Genomic DNA, 17,284 nt, shown 5'->3' on the forward strand with positions numbered 1-17,284 from the left:
CTTATTCTCAATAGGCAATACCTCTAAAAAAATAAAATCAACCCAAACAAACCTTGGCGGTTTTCAGACATCAGCAATTTTTGTTGAGTTTGAGATGGGAAATACTTTTGCTGTTGTACAAATTGCGGTATGTTTGGGTGGTTGTAGTTGTAGATGTTTGACAGGGAACTGCTGTTGTTGTCGCTTTCGTTATCCTCCTCCTCCTCATTGTTGTTGTTCTCCACGACTGTTTGCGGCAGATATTTCGGCAGGTAAGTATTCTGTTGGTGGAGTTGCTGATGTTGTTGTTGAATTTGTTCCGATTGTTGTTGCTGTAGATGCGAGTCTTGAAAAAAAAATGGATGGCTAAATTGTAGTTGTTGCAGCTGTTGCTGTTGTGGCAGTTGAATCAGTTGATGTTGTTGTTGCTGTTGCAAAAAGGAATAAACTTGTTGGGATTTCGCGGGTTGAAGTGGAGTCAGACTAACGGATGATGTGTTTAAATAAGGCATGTGACTGGCAAATGAAGCTACATAAACTAAATTGTTATCTATTTTCAATAAAGATTCCTTATTTTGTTGTTCATTGTTGTCTAAACTGACTTCTTTGAACTGCTGATCCATTTGTTGTTGTTGATGTTGTTGATGCTGTTGCTGCTGATGTTGTTGGAGCAAGATGTTTTGTTGCATAATGGAGGCTGCCAAGTTCTCTTCTGACTTCATGCACTCCTTCAAATTCATATCCAATCTGTGATTTTGTTGGAACAAAAACTGTTGCTGTTGTTGTTGCTGCTGCTGTTGTTGATGATGTTGCTGATACTCCTTCTCACTAACGAAAGCAGGAGGAGCAGGAGACAGGGGTGCAAGTGGGAATGAGGAATCGATGACAAGTCTTGAAAACAATTTGTGCTCGTCATGGATGGCAGCTGTGTTTTCAGTGCTACTGCAGTGTTCCATGTGTTGTCGCGGTTGAGTTTGTTTCTGCGATTCGTTGTACGCGCTGCCGTCATCGTCGTCGTCCTCCTCTGCATCTTCACTATCATCATGATTTCTCATTTTATTAACAGGCAACTTATCTTCAGTGGAAACAATCGCTGATTGTGGGTCCTCGTTTGTTGGCGGTGGAGCCACAGTGCTTGAAATGTTCCCGCTGCTCTTGTTTTCAAAGATGCTGTTGTCGTCGTTGCTGTTGTTGTCAACATTTTCCATCTTCAAACTGCCAGGACTGCTTTTATTTTCCGTTTCCATTGCGTGTGATTGATTGATTGGTTGATTGGTTAATTGATTGATTAGTTGATTGGTTGATTGGTTGATTAAATCTTATAATTATTATAAACTTTAATTAATATTGTTTAAAGCCTTTCATTCAATAAATACTCCTATTCGATCAATTTATTTATTATGAAGATCACAAAAGTTTACAAAAAATTAAAATCATTTTAAGATTTTATTTGACAGGAAATTGAAACACATTGAACAAACAGACAATCGGATAGCTAGCCAGATAAAATGACAGGCAGTTAGTGAGTTGATAATATTTTCAAAAATCAGAAATCATAAAATACAATTCATAATGATCGTTCAATAGAAGATTATTCTTCACTCTCGATAACGATTACTCCATCTATCTCTCTCTCTCTCTCTCTCTCTCTCTCTCTCTCTCTCTCTCTCTATGTATCAGCAATATATAGTTATAATTAATGTATACTAATATGTATTATAATTAATTATATATAATTATATGTTATATATATATATATATGTATATATGTATATATATATAGATGAGAGAGAGTGATGAAGATAGAGGGAGAGAGCTTGCTATTGGCTGGCATATTCTAGGATGTAAAAAGTAGTTGACAGTTGTTCTAAACGGCCAGCGATGATGATGATGGTGATGACGTTTGGGTGGTGATAAAGATGATGAGTGTGAAGGTGTGGTGATGATGATAATGATGTCTGCGATGATGATGACGATGGTGTTTTCTGGGTTCTGGGTGATGATGATGGTGTGGGGATTAAACAATTAAATGATGAATGTGATGCGGTTGATGATGAACTGTAACATTATTTATAGATATAACATTATTTATGGATATAACATTCTTCTTTCATATATATATATATATATATATATATATATATATATATATGTATATATATATATATATATATAAATGATGATGAATATATATATATATATATATATATAAATGATGATGATAAAGATGAAAGTAACATCATCATCATCATTATCGTTGAATGTTTTTTTAAAAAATTGGTTACTTCTGGGTGGATTAAACAAATATTTTACAGATGGGTATCTATATTTTGGAAATGATGATAATGATAAAGATATGATAGTTATGATGATGATGGTGTTTGTAGTGATGATCATGGTGGTGATGATGATGATGATGATGTCATTGATGATGATGATGTCATTGATGACACACACACACCCACACCAACCATTCCTCACACACGTAAATTTTACAGTAAATTTTATGTCTTAACTGCCATTTACGTCGTTTGATATAACGCTGGCGTTTTTTGAAATTGTTCAGATTGAAAATGTTGATTGGGGCTTTTAAATTTGGTAAATTAATTTTACTTGAAGGGTTGATAGCTAGCTCGTGGTGAATATTGATGTCGTTGAAAATTGTAAAAAAAAACCCACAGTTGTATGTCGTCGGGTTGTTAATATGATGACGTGAAATTTAGTTCAATGAGATTTAATTATACCAATGGAACTGATGCGAATGAATGCTGGCGTGATGTGTGTGCGTGTGAGTGGGTGTGCGTGTGAGTGTGTGTGAAGTGTGAATTTTTTTAAATCAACTTCCTGTTACTCTCAGTGAGATAAATATGATTTATATTTCATTAAAATGTGTCTATGGATGCCTTGTACACGCAGGTATGCAAAACACTACACACGCACACTACACACCACACACACACACACACCCACACACACACCACATTCAGACAACACACACATACATACACAAATACAAACACACACTCGAGTTGTATTAGTAATGATGTTTACGTTAGCAATAAATGAAAAATGTTGGTGTTTTTTGGTTGTGTTTAAGGATAGTTCAACACACAGAACGAATCATGAGTAGGTGGAAGTGATTGCAAATCAATACGAATATTTTTTCTTATTTCCCAATTTCATAAATTTTTGTTTTTTATATAATTTAATTTTAATTGGCGAAACAAATGCTCATATCAATCTGTATAATTTTTCGAACTAATGTAGATCAAATTCTTAAATCTTATTGTTTAATTTGATGTATTGTATTTATATGAATGAACAAGTTAATGAACAAATGAATGAATGAACGAACGAACGAACAAACGAACAAACGAGCAAACGAACGATTGAATGAAAAAGAAAAGTTGACGTTGAGTGCATTTTCCTGTTAATTTTCAAATTTTTTCATTTAAACAAATTTATTGTCGGCATTTTTGTTATAAGGGCACACACTTTCAATGGAAACACATGATTTACATTTAACTGGACCAATTTTCCCATCAACGGTTTTATACAAGTTTTAATTCGTTGAATGTTTAATGAATGACATATAATCCTAAAAACAGTTATTCAAAATAATATTTTTTGAAAATAAAAGTAATTTAAGTCAATGGATACATCGAAAAGAGATGTTTTTTTGAAAAAATGAGTGGAGAATAATTACAGACACTGTGTTTTAAAAATGTTCAGACTTCATACGTGGATTCACATGCATTTGCAACTGGGATCAATGAATTGAAATAAAACAAAGTCGTTTATGGTTTTTCAATTTACACCCAAATTAAACTTTAACCCTTCAGGTATAGAGATCCAATAAAATATTTTTTGCATGAAAATATACAAATAGCAAAGAATAACGTTTTAAAAAGTAAATATATATAAAAAACGCTTTGTTATTTTATAAGAAACATTCAGATAATAAACATTGTGAAACAGACGGAAAACATTAAATATAAATATAGTCACTAAATAAGAAATGCGAAAATTGATTTCGTTAAAGAGAAATTGATCAGAAGTTATCAGGAGGGAGAAATCATTGAAGTTGCGTCGGTCGGCAATAGTGGAAAATTTCATTTGTAATTGGAAGTGGTGTACCGTGTAGTTGTAGTGTAAGTAGATGCGATAAAGTTCAGATCAGTTGTAGTGGCAGAAATGAAGTTTAGTGCTCTACACAATGAAATAGTTTCATGCTCTACGCAATCAAATCATCAAATTCACCTGATAACAACAAATGAAAGCTTAATAAATTAAAAAAAATTAGCTAATGAAAATCAAAAAGAGAAATCTTACACTACAATGTAAATGTAATTCTACAATTGAAACACTGAACCCAAAAGTACAAAAAAGTATATAAAACGAAGATAAATTAAAGAAATCTTTGTGTCTTTTTCACTCTCTCTCCCTCCTACAACTTCCCCCCCCCCCTCTCTCTTTCTCTCACACCTACACACACACATACACACCTACACATACACCTACACGCACATACACACACACACACACACGCACACAGCTATCAGATGGTCGTCCGCAATTATATAAACACTTGGATCGTTATTTCTTAATGATTTATATTATTTTCTACTGATAGATTTTTTGATGATGAGAATTATTATACCATGATTTCTTGATACACAGATACAGATATGTGTTATATTTACACGCACACGTACACACACGTACACACATACACACACACACACACACACACACACACACACACACACACACACTACAAACATAGGCGTGATAAACTGTTGATGAAAAAACTGAAATGTTGACTTGTTTTTAATTACGATCAGTAATAAAGCGATCAAGCCTCTATTCATTTGCTACCTCATTAAAAATCATTAGTGTGATATTTCCTTAACACTTTTGTTAACACCATTGAAGATAATAATAATAATAATATTAATAATTTAAACTAATATTTATATCGTTGCGATTGATACTGGTTATAAGAAATCATTGATATCACAAATAATATCATTGTGATCATGATCATGATCATCAGATCATCATCACATCAGCATCGTCATCACATTATCATCATCATCGTCATCACATCATCATCATCGTCATCATTATCACATTATCATCATCGTCATCATCATCGCCATCATCATCGCCATCATCATCGCCATCATCATCGCCATCATCATCTCATCCTCTTTATCTTTCCTTCATCACGTTACAATACAACCAGCCTTATGAATCCGCATATATTCTAATGTAATTCTTTGCAAGCTTGCTGCAAAACTTTACAAAGGTTGAATGAGCATTATGCACACACACACACACACACACACACATGCGTGCGTATACACATACGTAGAAGCACACACCTTCACACAAGCAAACACATTCATCCAATAACACACATACATTTAAAACATACACACACATTAATTGCATACACACAAATTCACACAAACACGTGATCATGTACACACTCTCACACAAACACACACACACACACAGGCTACTCACATACAAGATCACACAAAATAAATAACAACCATAACACTAATCATTAAAAACGCATATATTTAACCCGCATAGCGCAAACAGAGTTAAAAACCAGTCCACACAAGGCACACGCACGAAACCACACTTTCTTAAAAATAAATTATTGTCCATCACAATCAAACCACGTCGGACTCACACAAAACATCACGGCCACCCTATCCGCCATTAAGAAATGTATCTCGCACCTTTAAACCAGCAAACATGAAGACTCACACGCAACATTTTACACCCATCTACAAAACACATAGAAACACATAAAACACATAAAAAATAAGTTACAGTCACCCACCGACTAATACAACACGCAACACAGTAACACGTAGATAACAAACAGAAGTAATACAAACGCCGTCGTACGCGCGTTCGTTCATATTAGCCTGCTTGCATGCCGACATATTTAGAAACATGTTTGCTTGTAATGTTTGTAAACGCGTAAAATTAGAAAATTTCATCCTAATTTGCTGCTAACATGTTTGCACGTGTGCAGATGTGTCTGCCTTATTAGCTCACTCGCCCTACAACTTTCAATGTCATTTCTTCAGAGCGCAGTTCTCCAATTATTAAGCCCATCATTTAAGATGGCAAAAATTTTAAAAATTGACGAGAAAATGTTTTTGCTGTTTGATTGTGCTCGCGCCCTCCCTGTCAGTTTGAATGTATCTACGAAATGTGCGCATGTGCGCTTTAATGAATGCCCCACGTGTACTCACACAAACGCACAGGTGATAATCACACACATACACACAAGAACACACAAGCGAACGTACACTTGCATAATCTTAAATACACGCGCAAACACACACACACTCACAGTACACACGTATAAACTTTATATTTGCTTTTATAAAATATATACTATCAAATGCAGATAAATTTATTTCAAGGTTTTATTTTCACATGCAGATAAAAGAATTACGTACCGAAAATTATCGTTTATGATTAGCAAAACAAATTTTAGTGTTATTTATAAGTGCAATGATGTGCAGAACATTTCGAGAAATAAGTTTGTACGCTTGCAATGTGTACATGTGTGTATGTGTGCGTGCATGTGTGTGTGCGTGCGTGCATGTGTGTGTGTGCGTGCATGCATGTGTGCGTTTGTGCGTGTGTGCATATCATCTGTTATGATTTTGTTGCTTATATTTTCTTTGTGCAATCTCACAGCTCCATTGAATGTTAGATGATGATGATGAAGAGGAGGTAGTCCTGATGATGATCTTGTTGTTAAGTGAATTGTTGGAATACTTCAACAATGATGATAAAAAAATAATAATAACAACAACAACAAAATAATAGTAACAATAATAACGGCAGAGAGGAAAGTAGAAATGAGAACAGATAATGGTAATAGTTTATAACGGAATACAGTAGTAGTAATGTTTGACTGCTCTATTGTTCATATTGGAGTAATCTTCAACATAATTAAATTTTTTAAAGAACATAATATACATTTTTTGTCTGACAAACAGGTTGTGGGGTTTGTGAGATTCGTCTTCTTCTCCATCTTCTTCTCTAGATTCGAACCTCTCACTTAGTTCTAATCTGATTTTTCAAAGAGATGCCAGCCAGTTTGTTTGCAACATAAACACCACCACAATCAACTTCCATATCTTTTTCCTCCAATCACCATAAAAATTTTCTATAAACAACATTGTTAATATTCCTCCTTATAAATAACTTCGACCGCATTTTGTTTCAGATTGGAGAGAAAGGTACATAGAAGAATAAAAATGTTGTCAGGGAATCAAAGTATTTCACTTTAGCAAACCGGATAACAAACAACAACAACGTCCTGAACAACTACAAAACAACTACAAAACAACAACAATAACAAAAACAAAAACAACTACAACACCAGCATCTCGGTAGCAGCCGCATTGTGAAACATTCAAATAGAAAAATGCCAACTGGAGGATATATTTTTTAATTTTATTTACTGTTTAAAAATTTAATTTTTTTCTGTGAAGTAGTTGAGGATGTCGTCCAGAAAAGGTTTGTTGATGTTTCTTTCTTCCTAACAAACGCGCAGTACAGCAGAGCGTAGGCCAACACATCAAAAATACGCTGTTCGTGTCATCATTGATTCCATTCTTCAAGAAATTTTTCATTTACTGCCAAATATTTTGTTTTTGTTATTTATTTATAGAAGTTACGCACTCAATAGAGCACAAGTTTGATACTTGCACTGTTGAGATTAAGATATGTATGCGCGCTTGTTGTTCTTTTTGTTCTGTTATTATCAACGTTGTTATTTGGACTCTTCTTGTTGTAGAGATTAGTTTCGTTGTTGTTGTTGTTTCAGATTTTCGCTTTAGTATGCGGTGCGTAGAGCATTCTTTCTCATAGCAGCGATGATTCATTGCATACATTTTATTCTGGCGCATCCTTTATAGCGAGCTTTTAAAATAATTTAATTTAAAAATTTAGGAACTTCATCCTTAAAAATATTTCAGACAGAAGTTTGTTTCAGATTGTTGGAAACGTAAAATTTGTTCGAATTAGGTTTGCTCTTATAAAAATATATGCTGATGTTGTTTCTTGCAATTAATTTTTGATATAGCACTTCTTAATGCAGTTTCAAGATTGTATTTACTTAAATAAAAAATTATTTGACATCAATTGAGTGAGTGGTGGAAACTTTTAATATTTTAGTAAATGTAATTTCTTTTAGTGATTTTTGATATCTAGTTCATATAAATTTTTTGAAAATAATTTAAAATCATTTAAATTTTCTTCTCAAAAATATTTTTTCTGTATAAAAAATTACTTTTCCCCACTCGTTCAAGCGTTTTTGTTTGAACATTTGATGAACTGGCATAATGGAATCAGTAACTCAATGGTCATTTCTTTATAAAATTAACAATTTTAACGATTTGTTACAAAATTTTAGGAAGCAGGAGACGATTTATAACAAGGGGGCAATCATACGATGATCAAGAAGGAAACAAAATTGCCGGAGACGACAAAATGTTCGAACAACAACAACAGCTAACATGGCAAGATCAACAAATGCTTCAACAACCAGCAAATCTTGAAGTGAAGCAAAATCTGGTTCACACAGATGCAAATGGCAGCGGTGGTAATGTTTCGCAACAAACCCTACCCGTTCCTCAACAACAAACCATGCAACAAATTCCTCAGCAACAATCACCACAGCTTAGCATACAACGACAACATCTACAACAACCGCACTTACAAAGAAATGTCGTGAGGAGCCCATCTCTCAACAGCCCTCGCACGAACAGACATCAGTTTGATAAATATCAAAATGTGATGAACCTGCATGCAGCCTCATACCAACATCAGCAGCCCATGCACCATCAGCCCTTAGAACAGGCACGAAGAATAAGTCTTAACGATAACAATCAACTTTTTGAAAATAACGTTTCCAAATCTCCAAGGGTGATAAAACGAACTTTGACAACACCAGGCACAACATCTCATACCACAGACGCTTCAAATTCTCCATCGACTCAACGCAAAATCAATTTACTGCAGCAATCCAACCGACCGCAATCTAGAGTTTCAACTAGCAGCAGGGCATCCGTTGAGTCAGAACCGTCCGCCATCTTCCAGCAACAAATTATTTCTTCGCCTCGTTTAAGTAGAATTCAAAAATTTTCAACTAACACTACCGACGACTCGCTTTTGCAAAATAACTCGACGCATCATAAAGAAACGTATTCCCATCCAACGCCTAATCCGAACGAAAACAAACATATTTCAGAAAAGTTTGATAAAACATCAGATGCTCAAAAATTAATACAAAACAACATTGCCTTTGTACCACAACAACCACAAATGAATTATTTGGGTAGTCAACAATCACCACGATACACTCAATTTCTACCTCAAAACAAGACAGAACATTTTATTGAACAACTTGATAAAGAGCAAAACAAGACAGAACATTTTATTGAACAACTTGATAAAGAGCAGTCAACATCTTCACACATCCAGCAAGTTCCATATCAGACATCCTATCAGCAGGAACTTTTTAGACATTCGTTTGATCAGTTTCAACAGCAACAGCATCAACAACAACATCAACAACAACCATTTTATGAACAACATCAACAAAACTTGCAGCAACAACATCGACAACATCAACAAGACTTATCAAACACCATCGACCTTTTAAAACCGAGATCAACATCCCTTTGCGACTCAAACAATTTTTCGGCGTCAACTCCAAACACACAAAACGAAAATCAAAATGATCTCCAATATTCGCAAAGGAACGACAAAAACGAACGTTTTGAGAACTACGACAGAGTTTTCAAATCAAATGAGAATGCAAACAATTATTTAGAGGGCAGTAAGGACGAGAGTACACAAAATAATTTTCGAAATATTTCAGAAGACATCAACGAAGAGTTGAGATATAATCAACAAATACTTTCATTCGCAAATAACAAAAAGGCTGAAAAAGACTTGTTCAACAATGTTGACGATGATGTCAACACATATTTCAACATTTTGAACAACAATAACAACAACAGCAACAAAGTGAAATTGAGATCAAAAGAAGGAAACAAACATTTTTCTGACGAGAGCAGCAACAGGAGTAGTTTCTACGACAACTTCCCCTACCAACATCAGTTGAGAAGCCAGGAAAATAATTTCGTTGAGAATAAAAATAACATAAGCAATATTCATGTTTTTAAAAGGCCAAATTTCGGCGTCATATCTCAAGTTGTACCGTCACACATGGTTGGTGTATATGACCCTTCAAAATATTTATCTCTGGCTCAGTCTATGGCATCTACAATACCAACAACAGCAGCAACGAACATTGACCAAAATTATCAGAATTTTCTCGAACCAAACACACAGAATCAAGAGCCTCAAAAACAACTCGACAACTCCCAAACGATCAACCTTCAGAAACATTCTTCTAATTCGCCAGTTTCTAAAATGTTCTTTCCGGTAGCATCGTCGCAACAAAATCAACAAACAACTGACGACAGACAACTGAACCAGCTCCTGTCCTTAACTTCCGAAGGACCGTGGACAAAAGAAAAGAGCTTGTTTGCCAGATCTCTGGCAGCTGTAGAATCCAAACGCAAAGAGCTATCTTGGGGAAAATACGAGAGTTATCAAAAACCAGTAAACAACTCTGGGGAACCAAGTCAAATAATGCTCAATCAACAGGCAATTAGCAACACAAGCAGAAATGTTAAAGAATCGAGAGACAGTACCAGTGACAATTACGTTAGTGCTAGCGATATAAGCCACATCAATCAAGCTGGTACGTTGGGCTTCAAGGAAAGCTTTCGTGACGAGAACGAACTGAATTTTCACACGAAAAATAATTCCTCATTAAGTCGATCTTATGACTCGATAAATAAAAATAATTTAGCAAAGAATAAAAATTTTAAACATATCAAAAGAAATGACAACAAATTTCAAAGTCACGTTGAAGTTGTAGATGATGCGATCACTGCATATACTTTTTATAACAACAGCACATATCAACAGCAACAACAACACGATGTTCCACAAACGTGCGTATCAATGAAACAATTGCATCTACAAAATGCCTCCCCACAACCAAACTATAACGTAGGTGCAGCAGAATATAGCGGAAATTATAAACCGTCGACAAGCGATTCAACAACTCACACAACGAAATTAGTTTTTAAATCTTCTTCGATACTATCACCACAGCCAATGCGCAGGGCACCGGTTTCCAGTGACACTGCTGCACAACTACAGCATCAGCAACAAACCAGCCTGCCCTTCCCAACAACTACTAGTATTCCATTATCAAGTGGTGAAGCCAAACGCAAGTTCATCACCAGCATGACGATTCCTGAGAATGAAATATTCCTTTCTCAACAGGTTGGCACCGCAGCAAAAACCTACAATAATTCCAACAGGAGAAGAAACCATAAAAACAATTTGGAAACCAAATTTTCATCAGGATCCTTATCATCATCATCATTGTCATCTTCATCGCAAAACAAACCTCTAATTTCAGAAACATTCGATCTTAAAGGAACTCGTGCGAATGAAAACTCATCTGAGCATGTGCAAAAATGTATGCAACACGTTCAGCGTTCTAATAAGCAACACGAGTTAATGGATGAACAAGCACCTAAGGAACAAAAACCCCAAGAAACTTTTATTAGAGAAGAAGAAACCACAACACTCTTTACGATACCACAACTCGATGACCTCACATCAGTAAACAACCAGCTTTCGATTGTTCAAATAAATAACTTTGCATCTTCACAGCCACTAATTTCTCCAACGTCTCCCCAACCATCAATGTTTCCTCCTCCAACTACCACACCACAACCAACTCAACAAACAATAAATTCAATCAGCCAAACGTTCCATCGCGATGAAGAAGAGTCAAGCTTGGATAGCAGCAGCAGCGTAGATGACAGCTGCTCCTTGGATGACTTAATAACAGCCCCACCTCCTGAACAACAGCCTACGAACGCATCGCACCAAGCAACTTCTTTTCTGCCCCAAAAGCAAAGTCAACCCGTAAAACAGCAAACTCCAGTCCCATTATCAAAGTTGAAAATAACATCTCCGGAACAATCTTGTAATTTAAATCGAGACCCGCAAGTGACGATAACAACGGCAAAACGCCCACCACCGCTGGTCAAGCAGGACAGTTTCAATTCACCAGATTCGCCCCCTTTTCACCAGCCACTACCCCTCCCAACAGATTCAGTCATCCTGCACCATAGAAGACACAACCTCATGCAATGCTCATCCTTTCAAAGCACGTCGACATCCAGCGGGGAGGCAAGTGATCAGGAACAAATAATGAGCATCGCAGTCGCCGAGAGGAATCGAAAGTGCAGTAGGAAAAACAAAACAAGAACTCTCGTCTGATCCAGCAGGCTGCTCTCGCATCATTTCAAACACTGCGTCTCTAGATCAGCTTATAGGAATGACATATTTGATATAATGCTGAATGAAGGTCCATGATTAATCATAATTAAACTAACAGGTAACAACACGTTCATTAAGTAACTCTACTCTGCTGTAGGATGTTTCATTAATGGTTTATAAATATAATAATATAATATATATTCGTATAAATCATTTATTTATTGATTTATTTTCAAAGAAATACAATAAATTTCGAACGAAAATAAAATGTTTCCCAATTCATTGTGCAGAACCGTTAAAATGGAAACAGATTCAGCTTGGCAGACAGGTAGGAAAGATATGAGCATAACATTGCCAACGATAACGTTGATGAAATGACAATTACTAAAGTGATGATAAAAACATGAGATGTTCATCGTATATAGAAACATATTTGGAACATAATATAACCATTTTTTTTATAAAAGTTGGAAATGAGTTTAAACAAAGATTGTTAAGAATTACATTAACACGAAAAGGTTTGGTATTGGCAACAAACTGACGAGTCATTAGACAGACACATTACGATTATATATACCGTACATTTGAATAAATAAATAAATAGATACAATTACCCCATACATATAAATATATACATATACTTTTACATATTTTTTTGATTGAATGAAAAAATGTACTAGCATGCTCGTAATCTTGAAATGTATGCCTATAAATAAATGTAAATAAATATTTGAATTGCTTGAAATTCTGGAAAATGCTGTAAACTTGCAACTTTGTAAACAACAAGAAAGAATAAGGTTTCTAATAATAACAGTTGAACAACATGAAAACGTTTGAATGATGAACATGTACACATTGAGAGGAAGAAGAAGAAGCATGAAAGCATGATAGAAGATAGTTAGTAATACTAATTGTAAATGATGAGGCACTATCGTAGTGAGCTTTAAATTAAATTCAACTATTTTAATAAATCTTTTTCAACAAATAACGTTTAAACTGGAATATAACAAAAGATTAAAATTAATATTTTATAATAGATAAATTTTAATAATTATTTCAAATATTTGCAAATATATTTTGTAAAAAAATAAATTTACACATAAAAATATTTTTTAATTAAAAGTTATTTGATATTTTGGCCAGAAGCAAAATGTTAATAGTCTTCTGTGGTATGAAGTTACATGAACTTCTTGACTCAACAATCTTTTATTAAAGTTTCATTGATAGATGTCAGAATTAAATCTAGTGATAAGCAAAGAAAGAATTTACAACAGATTGAGAAATGGAATGACTATGTTTTTTTCATTCTTTCATAAAATCGTCTATTCATTTCGAGTGTGTTTGTGTTCTGAAACGAATGAATAAATAAATTAGTATTCTTAAAATGCGTTCAACGAAAGTATTAATTTTATTGAATATAATTTTTATTAACTACATTAGCTATACAAAAGGAATGATTTAATTAATCATTAAAACTTCGTTGTCTGATCTACAATGAATGTTTTAAAAAAAAGTTGTTGTTAACAAAAAAACGAAGTCCTAAAATTTATTATAAAATAGAACATCATAGTGGAACTATGGCTGCCTCCTTAAATTAAGATGAACAGTTCATGAACAAAGTTAGATATAGATATTAATAAATGAAGCAAGAAAATTGCTAACTTTTTCAAGCTGCTTAATATAAACAGTTAACTTCTGGTTGTAAGCATCTAATTTCAACCTGAGTTAGTTTAAAAAAAAATAAATTTAACTGGATAATTTAATTCAAATGACAATCACAAGATATAATTGAAAACTGTGGATAAGTGACATATGTAAAAAGGTTGAACATAAAAATGACTGACTTGTTAATCCTAATTTTGTCATCAATTGTTTCATCAAGACATGATGATGATGACAGCGATGATGGCGGTGAATAATTTGAGGCCATGGATGATGAAGTTGATGATTTTGTTGAAGATATTGATGATGGTTTCTTAACTGGCAAGAAACAAAAATGTGAATGAGATATTACAATTCATCGTAAACTTTCATGATTTTAAAAATGCTTTTGATAAGATATAAAGTAAAAACAGCTCAAACTGTATATTTAAGCTGTTTGTCATCATGCAATCTTCATATTCAGACATTAGCAACCTTAGTGGCTGTCTTCTAATGTTGTAAGTGCCAATAAGGTCACAACTTTTCAGTCATCAAAAAGAAATAATTAGAAAATTGGCATTCAAATTTTCTTATTTCGTGATTTCAAATAATTGAAAAATTGGGTGCTAAGTAATTCACGAAACTTCTTGATATAACTTTAGTTAGCATTGTCATTCAAATCTAATTAATAAGTTTTAATTGATGTACAGTACAAATAGAGTGAATGAATGACCGACTGTTGAAGGATTTGGTGGCTCTGACGACTTTAACATTGATTGAATTCTTCCCAGATGAGTCGACCACTCCATCTTTATCTTCCCCCTCCTCACCAGGAATGCTACAGCCAAAGTAATTATGAATATCACTTGTGTAGCTGTAACATTGGCTTGCTAATCTTGCTTCATTCGGGAGGCCCTCCTGCTTGTTTGTCGTGCTGAAGATTGGAGTTTTAAAATTTTATCAAAACTCATCTCAGACACAATCAACTACAAAAAAAATGAACCTAACTTTTTCCTGGCTTGCATGGAAGAAGGCAACTTGGCACCTTTCAACATCTCAGCTCTTGTCATCAACTTCATTCTTCGTTCTTGTTTTATTGATTGCTCATCAATGGATTTGTTGAACAGTTTAGTTGGAAAGGGTTGAGCCTTAAATGAAGTGTCATTTTCAATGATTATCTTGTTGCCAGGTGAACTTTTGTTGAAACTGTTGCAGGTGGACACCTTACTGTTGTTGTTGTTGAAGTTTTTATAAGAACTTCTATTTAAAACATTATTTGCACAATTATTGTTGTTTGTTATGGTTTTATTATGTTCAGTTTTAGATTCAGTCCTTTTAAACTTCAATTTTTGACCACTTGCAAAATTGTTTTGGCCATCTCTTGTGTAATCGTGACTGTACCTGTTCATGGTGTTAAATGGAAAAAACGCTGAAGCAATGAAATTTGAAATATTTCATCAGTGTTCAAATAAATTAATAAAACAATAATAAAAAACTAAAGTATTGGCTTAGAAAATGAATTTCAGGAGTTTTGTTCATTGATGCCATAAATAAATTGTTGAAGTTGTTAATGATCACCATTGCTCATTGATTCCTCATCTAACCATTAATACAAATAATAAAAGCAGTGACCAATAAATTGATATGAATGAACAAAAATGAATGAAGAACAAGATCGAATGAACCTTCTTGTGACTGAACATTTAGGTGTTGATGCACTAACATCATTATGATCTACTTTATTTCTGTTCAAAGATTCACAGACAACCTTAATGCTAGAAGATTTTTTAAGGAATTTTGGCAGAGGATTTGCTTTGAACTGTTTGGAACATTCCAGTGTATCCTAGAAAAACAACCAAAAATTTTATCTAGAATAATAATTATATGGTGCTTATAAAAACTAAAACAATTTAACACTAGTTACTAGTAAAATAAAATTTTTAGGAGCATACTTCATCTTCCTTCTTTTTTCTTTTTTCATCCAGTTCAATCATGGCTTTAGTTTTTTTATACTGATTGGTTTTGCTGGAACTTTTTCTAAGAAACATAAATGGTTGAGGCATTGTTAATTTTTTTCTCCATTCAGTTTTTTTTTCAGAAGAACATTTAACAAATTTGTTATTTGTTGAATTTAATGAATTTCTATTTAAAATTTCCATGTTCAAATTTTCAGACTTCATTCTAACTCGTTTTTGTTTGCCATCTATTGAGCTTATTTCTGAATTTTCAGTCCATTGAGAAGAATCATCATCGTCTATACCGAAATCATTCCACATAGATAACATTTCTGATCTTGTTTTTAAAAATGAATTGTCTGAATTCTTTATAATGTTATCAACTCTCCCATCTTTTTCTAACATATTATGACTATTTATTAGCCATTTTGACTTGTTCAAAACTGTTGAATCTTTATTTGAAGTAGCACGATGAACTGACTTGTCCTCCTCAGTAAAAGTTTTGTTCAAATCATCCAAAATACGACCATCATTCAACAAATCTGAACTATCATCTGCATCTCTTTCATAAAAAATTGAAGTTGAACCATCAACTTCTTTGCGCACTGAGCTCGAAAGGTTGGCGTTTGATAAATTTCTCATTTTTTCATCGACGCCATCATTTAAATTTTCAAAAAATTTCATCCGCGGAGTGACCCTGGTGCGGTTGAAACTTTCGATATCGATGAAATCGTCGATATCGCCGCTGCCGGTGCTACTGACTTCCTGCATATTTCAAGTTGAATTGTTTCGAACCGATTTACTTATAAATTAATTCGCAGATTTAATCATTTAATAAATTTGTATTTAAATTTGTAGCTCGTATTAAAATGAAATACGCGTACAAAAAGTACAACAGAACTTTAGAGGAGTGCTTGTTTCCTAGCACCCAGCAATGGCGAGGATTATTCATCCAGCCATGAAACTTATGAACAATTGCTGGTAAACTTGCAAATAATAAATACTTGATTTTAAATTTAAATTATATACTTTCTGAGTCAACTATTATAATAACTTAGCCATAACATAAGTAAAACATTCTGTCATTACCTCTGCATTATATTCAACACAAAATATCAACCTAAAGCTTGTATTATGTGGCATTTATGCAGCGCTATTTAATCAATTTTTTAGAGCACAAAACATCTATATATATATATATATATATATATATATATATATATATATATATATATATATATATATATATCTTAATAATAATAATAGTAATAATATATATATAT

At 33.7% G+C, this 17,284-nt stretch overlaps 2 protein-coding genes across 2 annotated transcripts; one reads left to right on the forward strand and one right to left on the reverse strand.

The window, feature by feature from the left end:
* Positions 1-7,526: 7,526 nt before the first annotated feature.
* On the forward strand, positions 7,527-12,673 carry HELRODRAFT_188321 (hypothetical protein; the record flags this gene model as incomplete). Its single annotated transcript, XM_009017421.1, has 2 exons — positions 7,527-7,542; positions 8,441-12,673. The coding sequence occupies 2 exons, from the start codon at positions 7,527-7,529 to the stop codon at positions 12,403-12,405; spliced, it is 3,981 nt and encodes a 1,326-aa protein (XP_009015669.1). The 3' UTR covers positions 12,406-12,673.
* Positions 12,674-13,969: 1,296 nt separating this feature from the next.
* HELRODRAFT_160466 (hypothetical protein) lies at positions 13,970-16,772 on the reverse strand (the record flags this gene model as incomplete). The annotated part of the gene is made up of 7 exons (XM_009017422.1): positions 13,970-13,993; positions 14,068-14,125; positions 14,250-14,385; positions 14,784-14,980; positions 15,055-15,447; positions 15,732-15,889; positions 15,999-16,772. The coding sequence occupies 7 exons, from the start codon at positions 16,770-16,772 to the stop codon at positions 13,970-13,972; spliced, it is 1,740 nt and encodes a 579-aa protein (XP_009015670.1).
* Between the last annotated feature and the right edge of the window lie 512 nt (positions 16,773-17,284).

The sequence above is a fragment of the Helobdella robusta genome, assembly GCF_000326865.2.
Source record: "Helobdella robusta unplaced genomic scaffold HELROscaffold_2, whole genome shotgun sequence".
NCBI lineage: Eukaryota > Metazoa > Annelida > Clitellata > Rhynchobdellida > Glossiphoniidae > Helobdella > Helobdella robusta.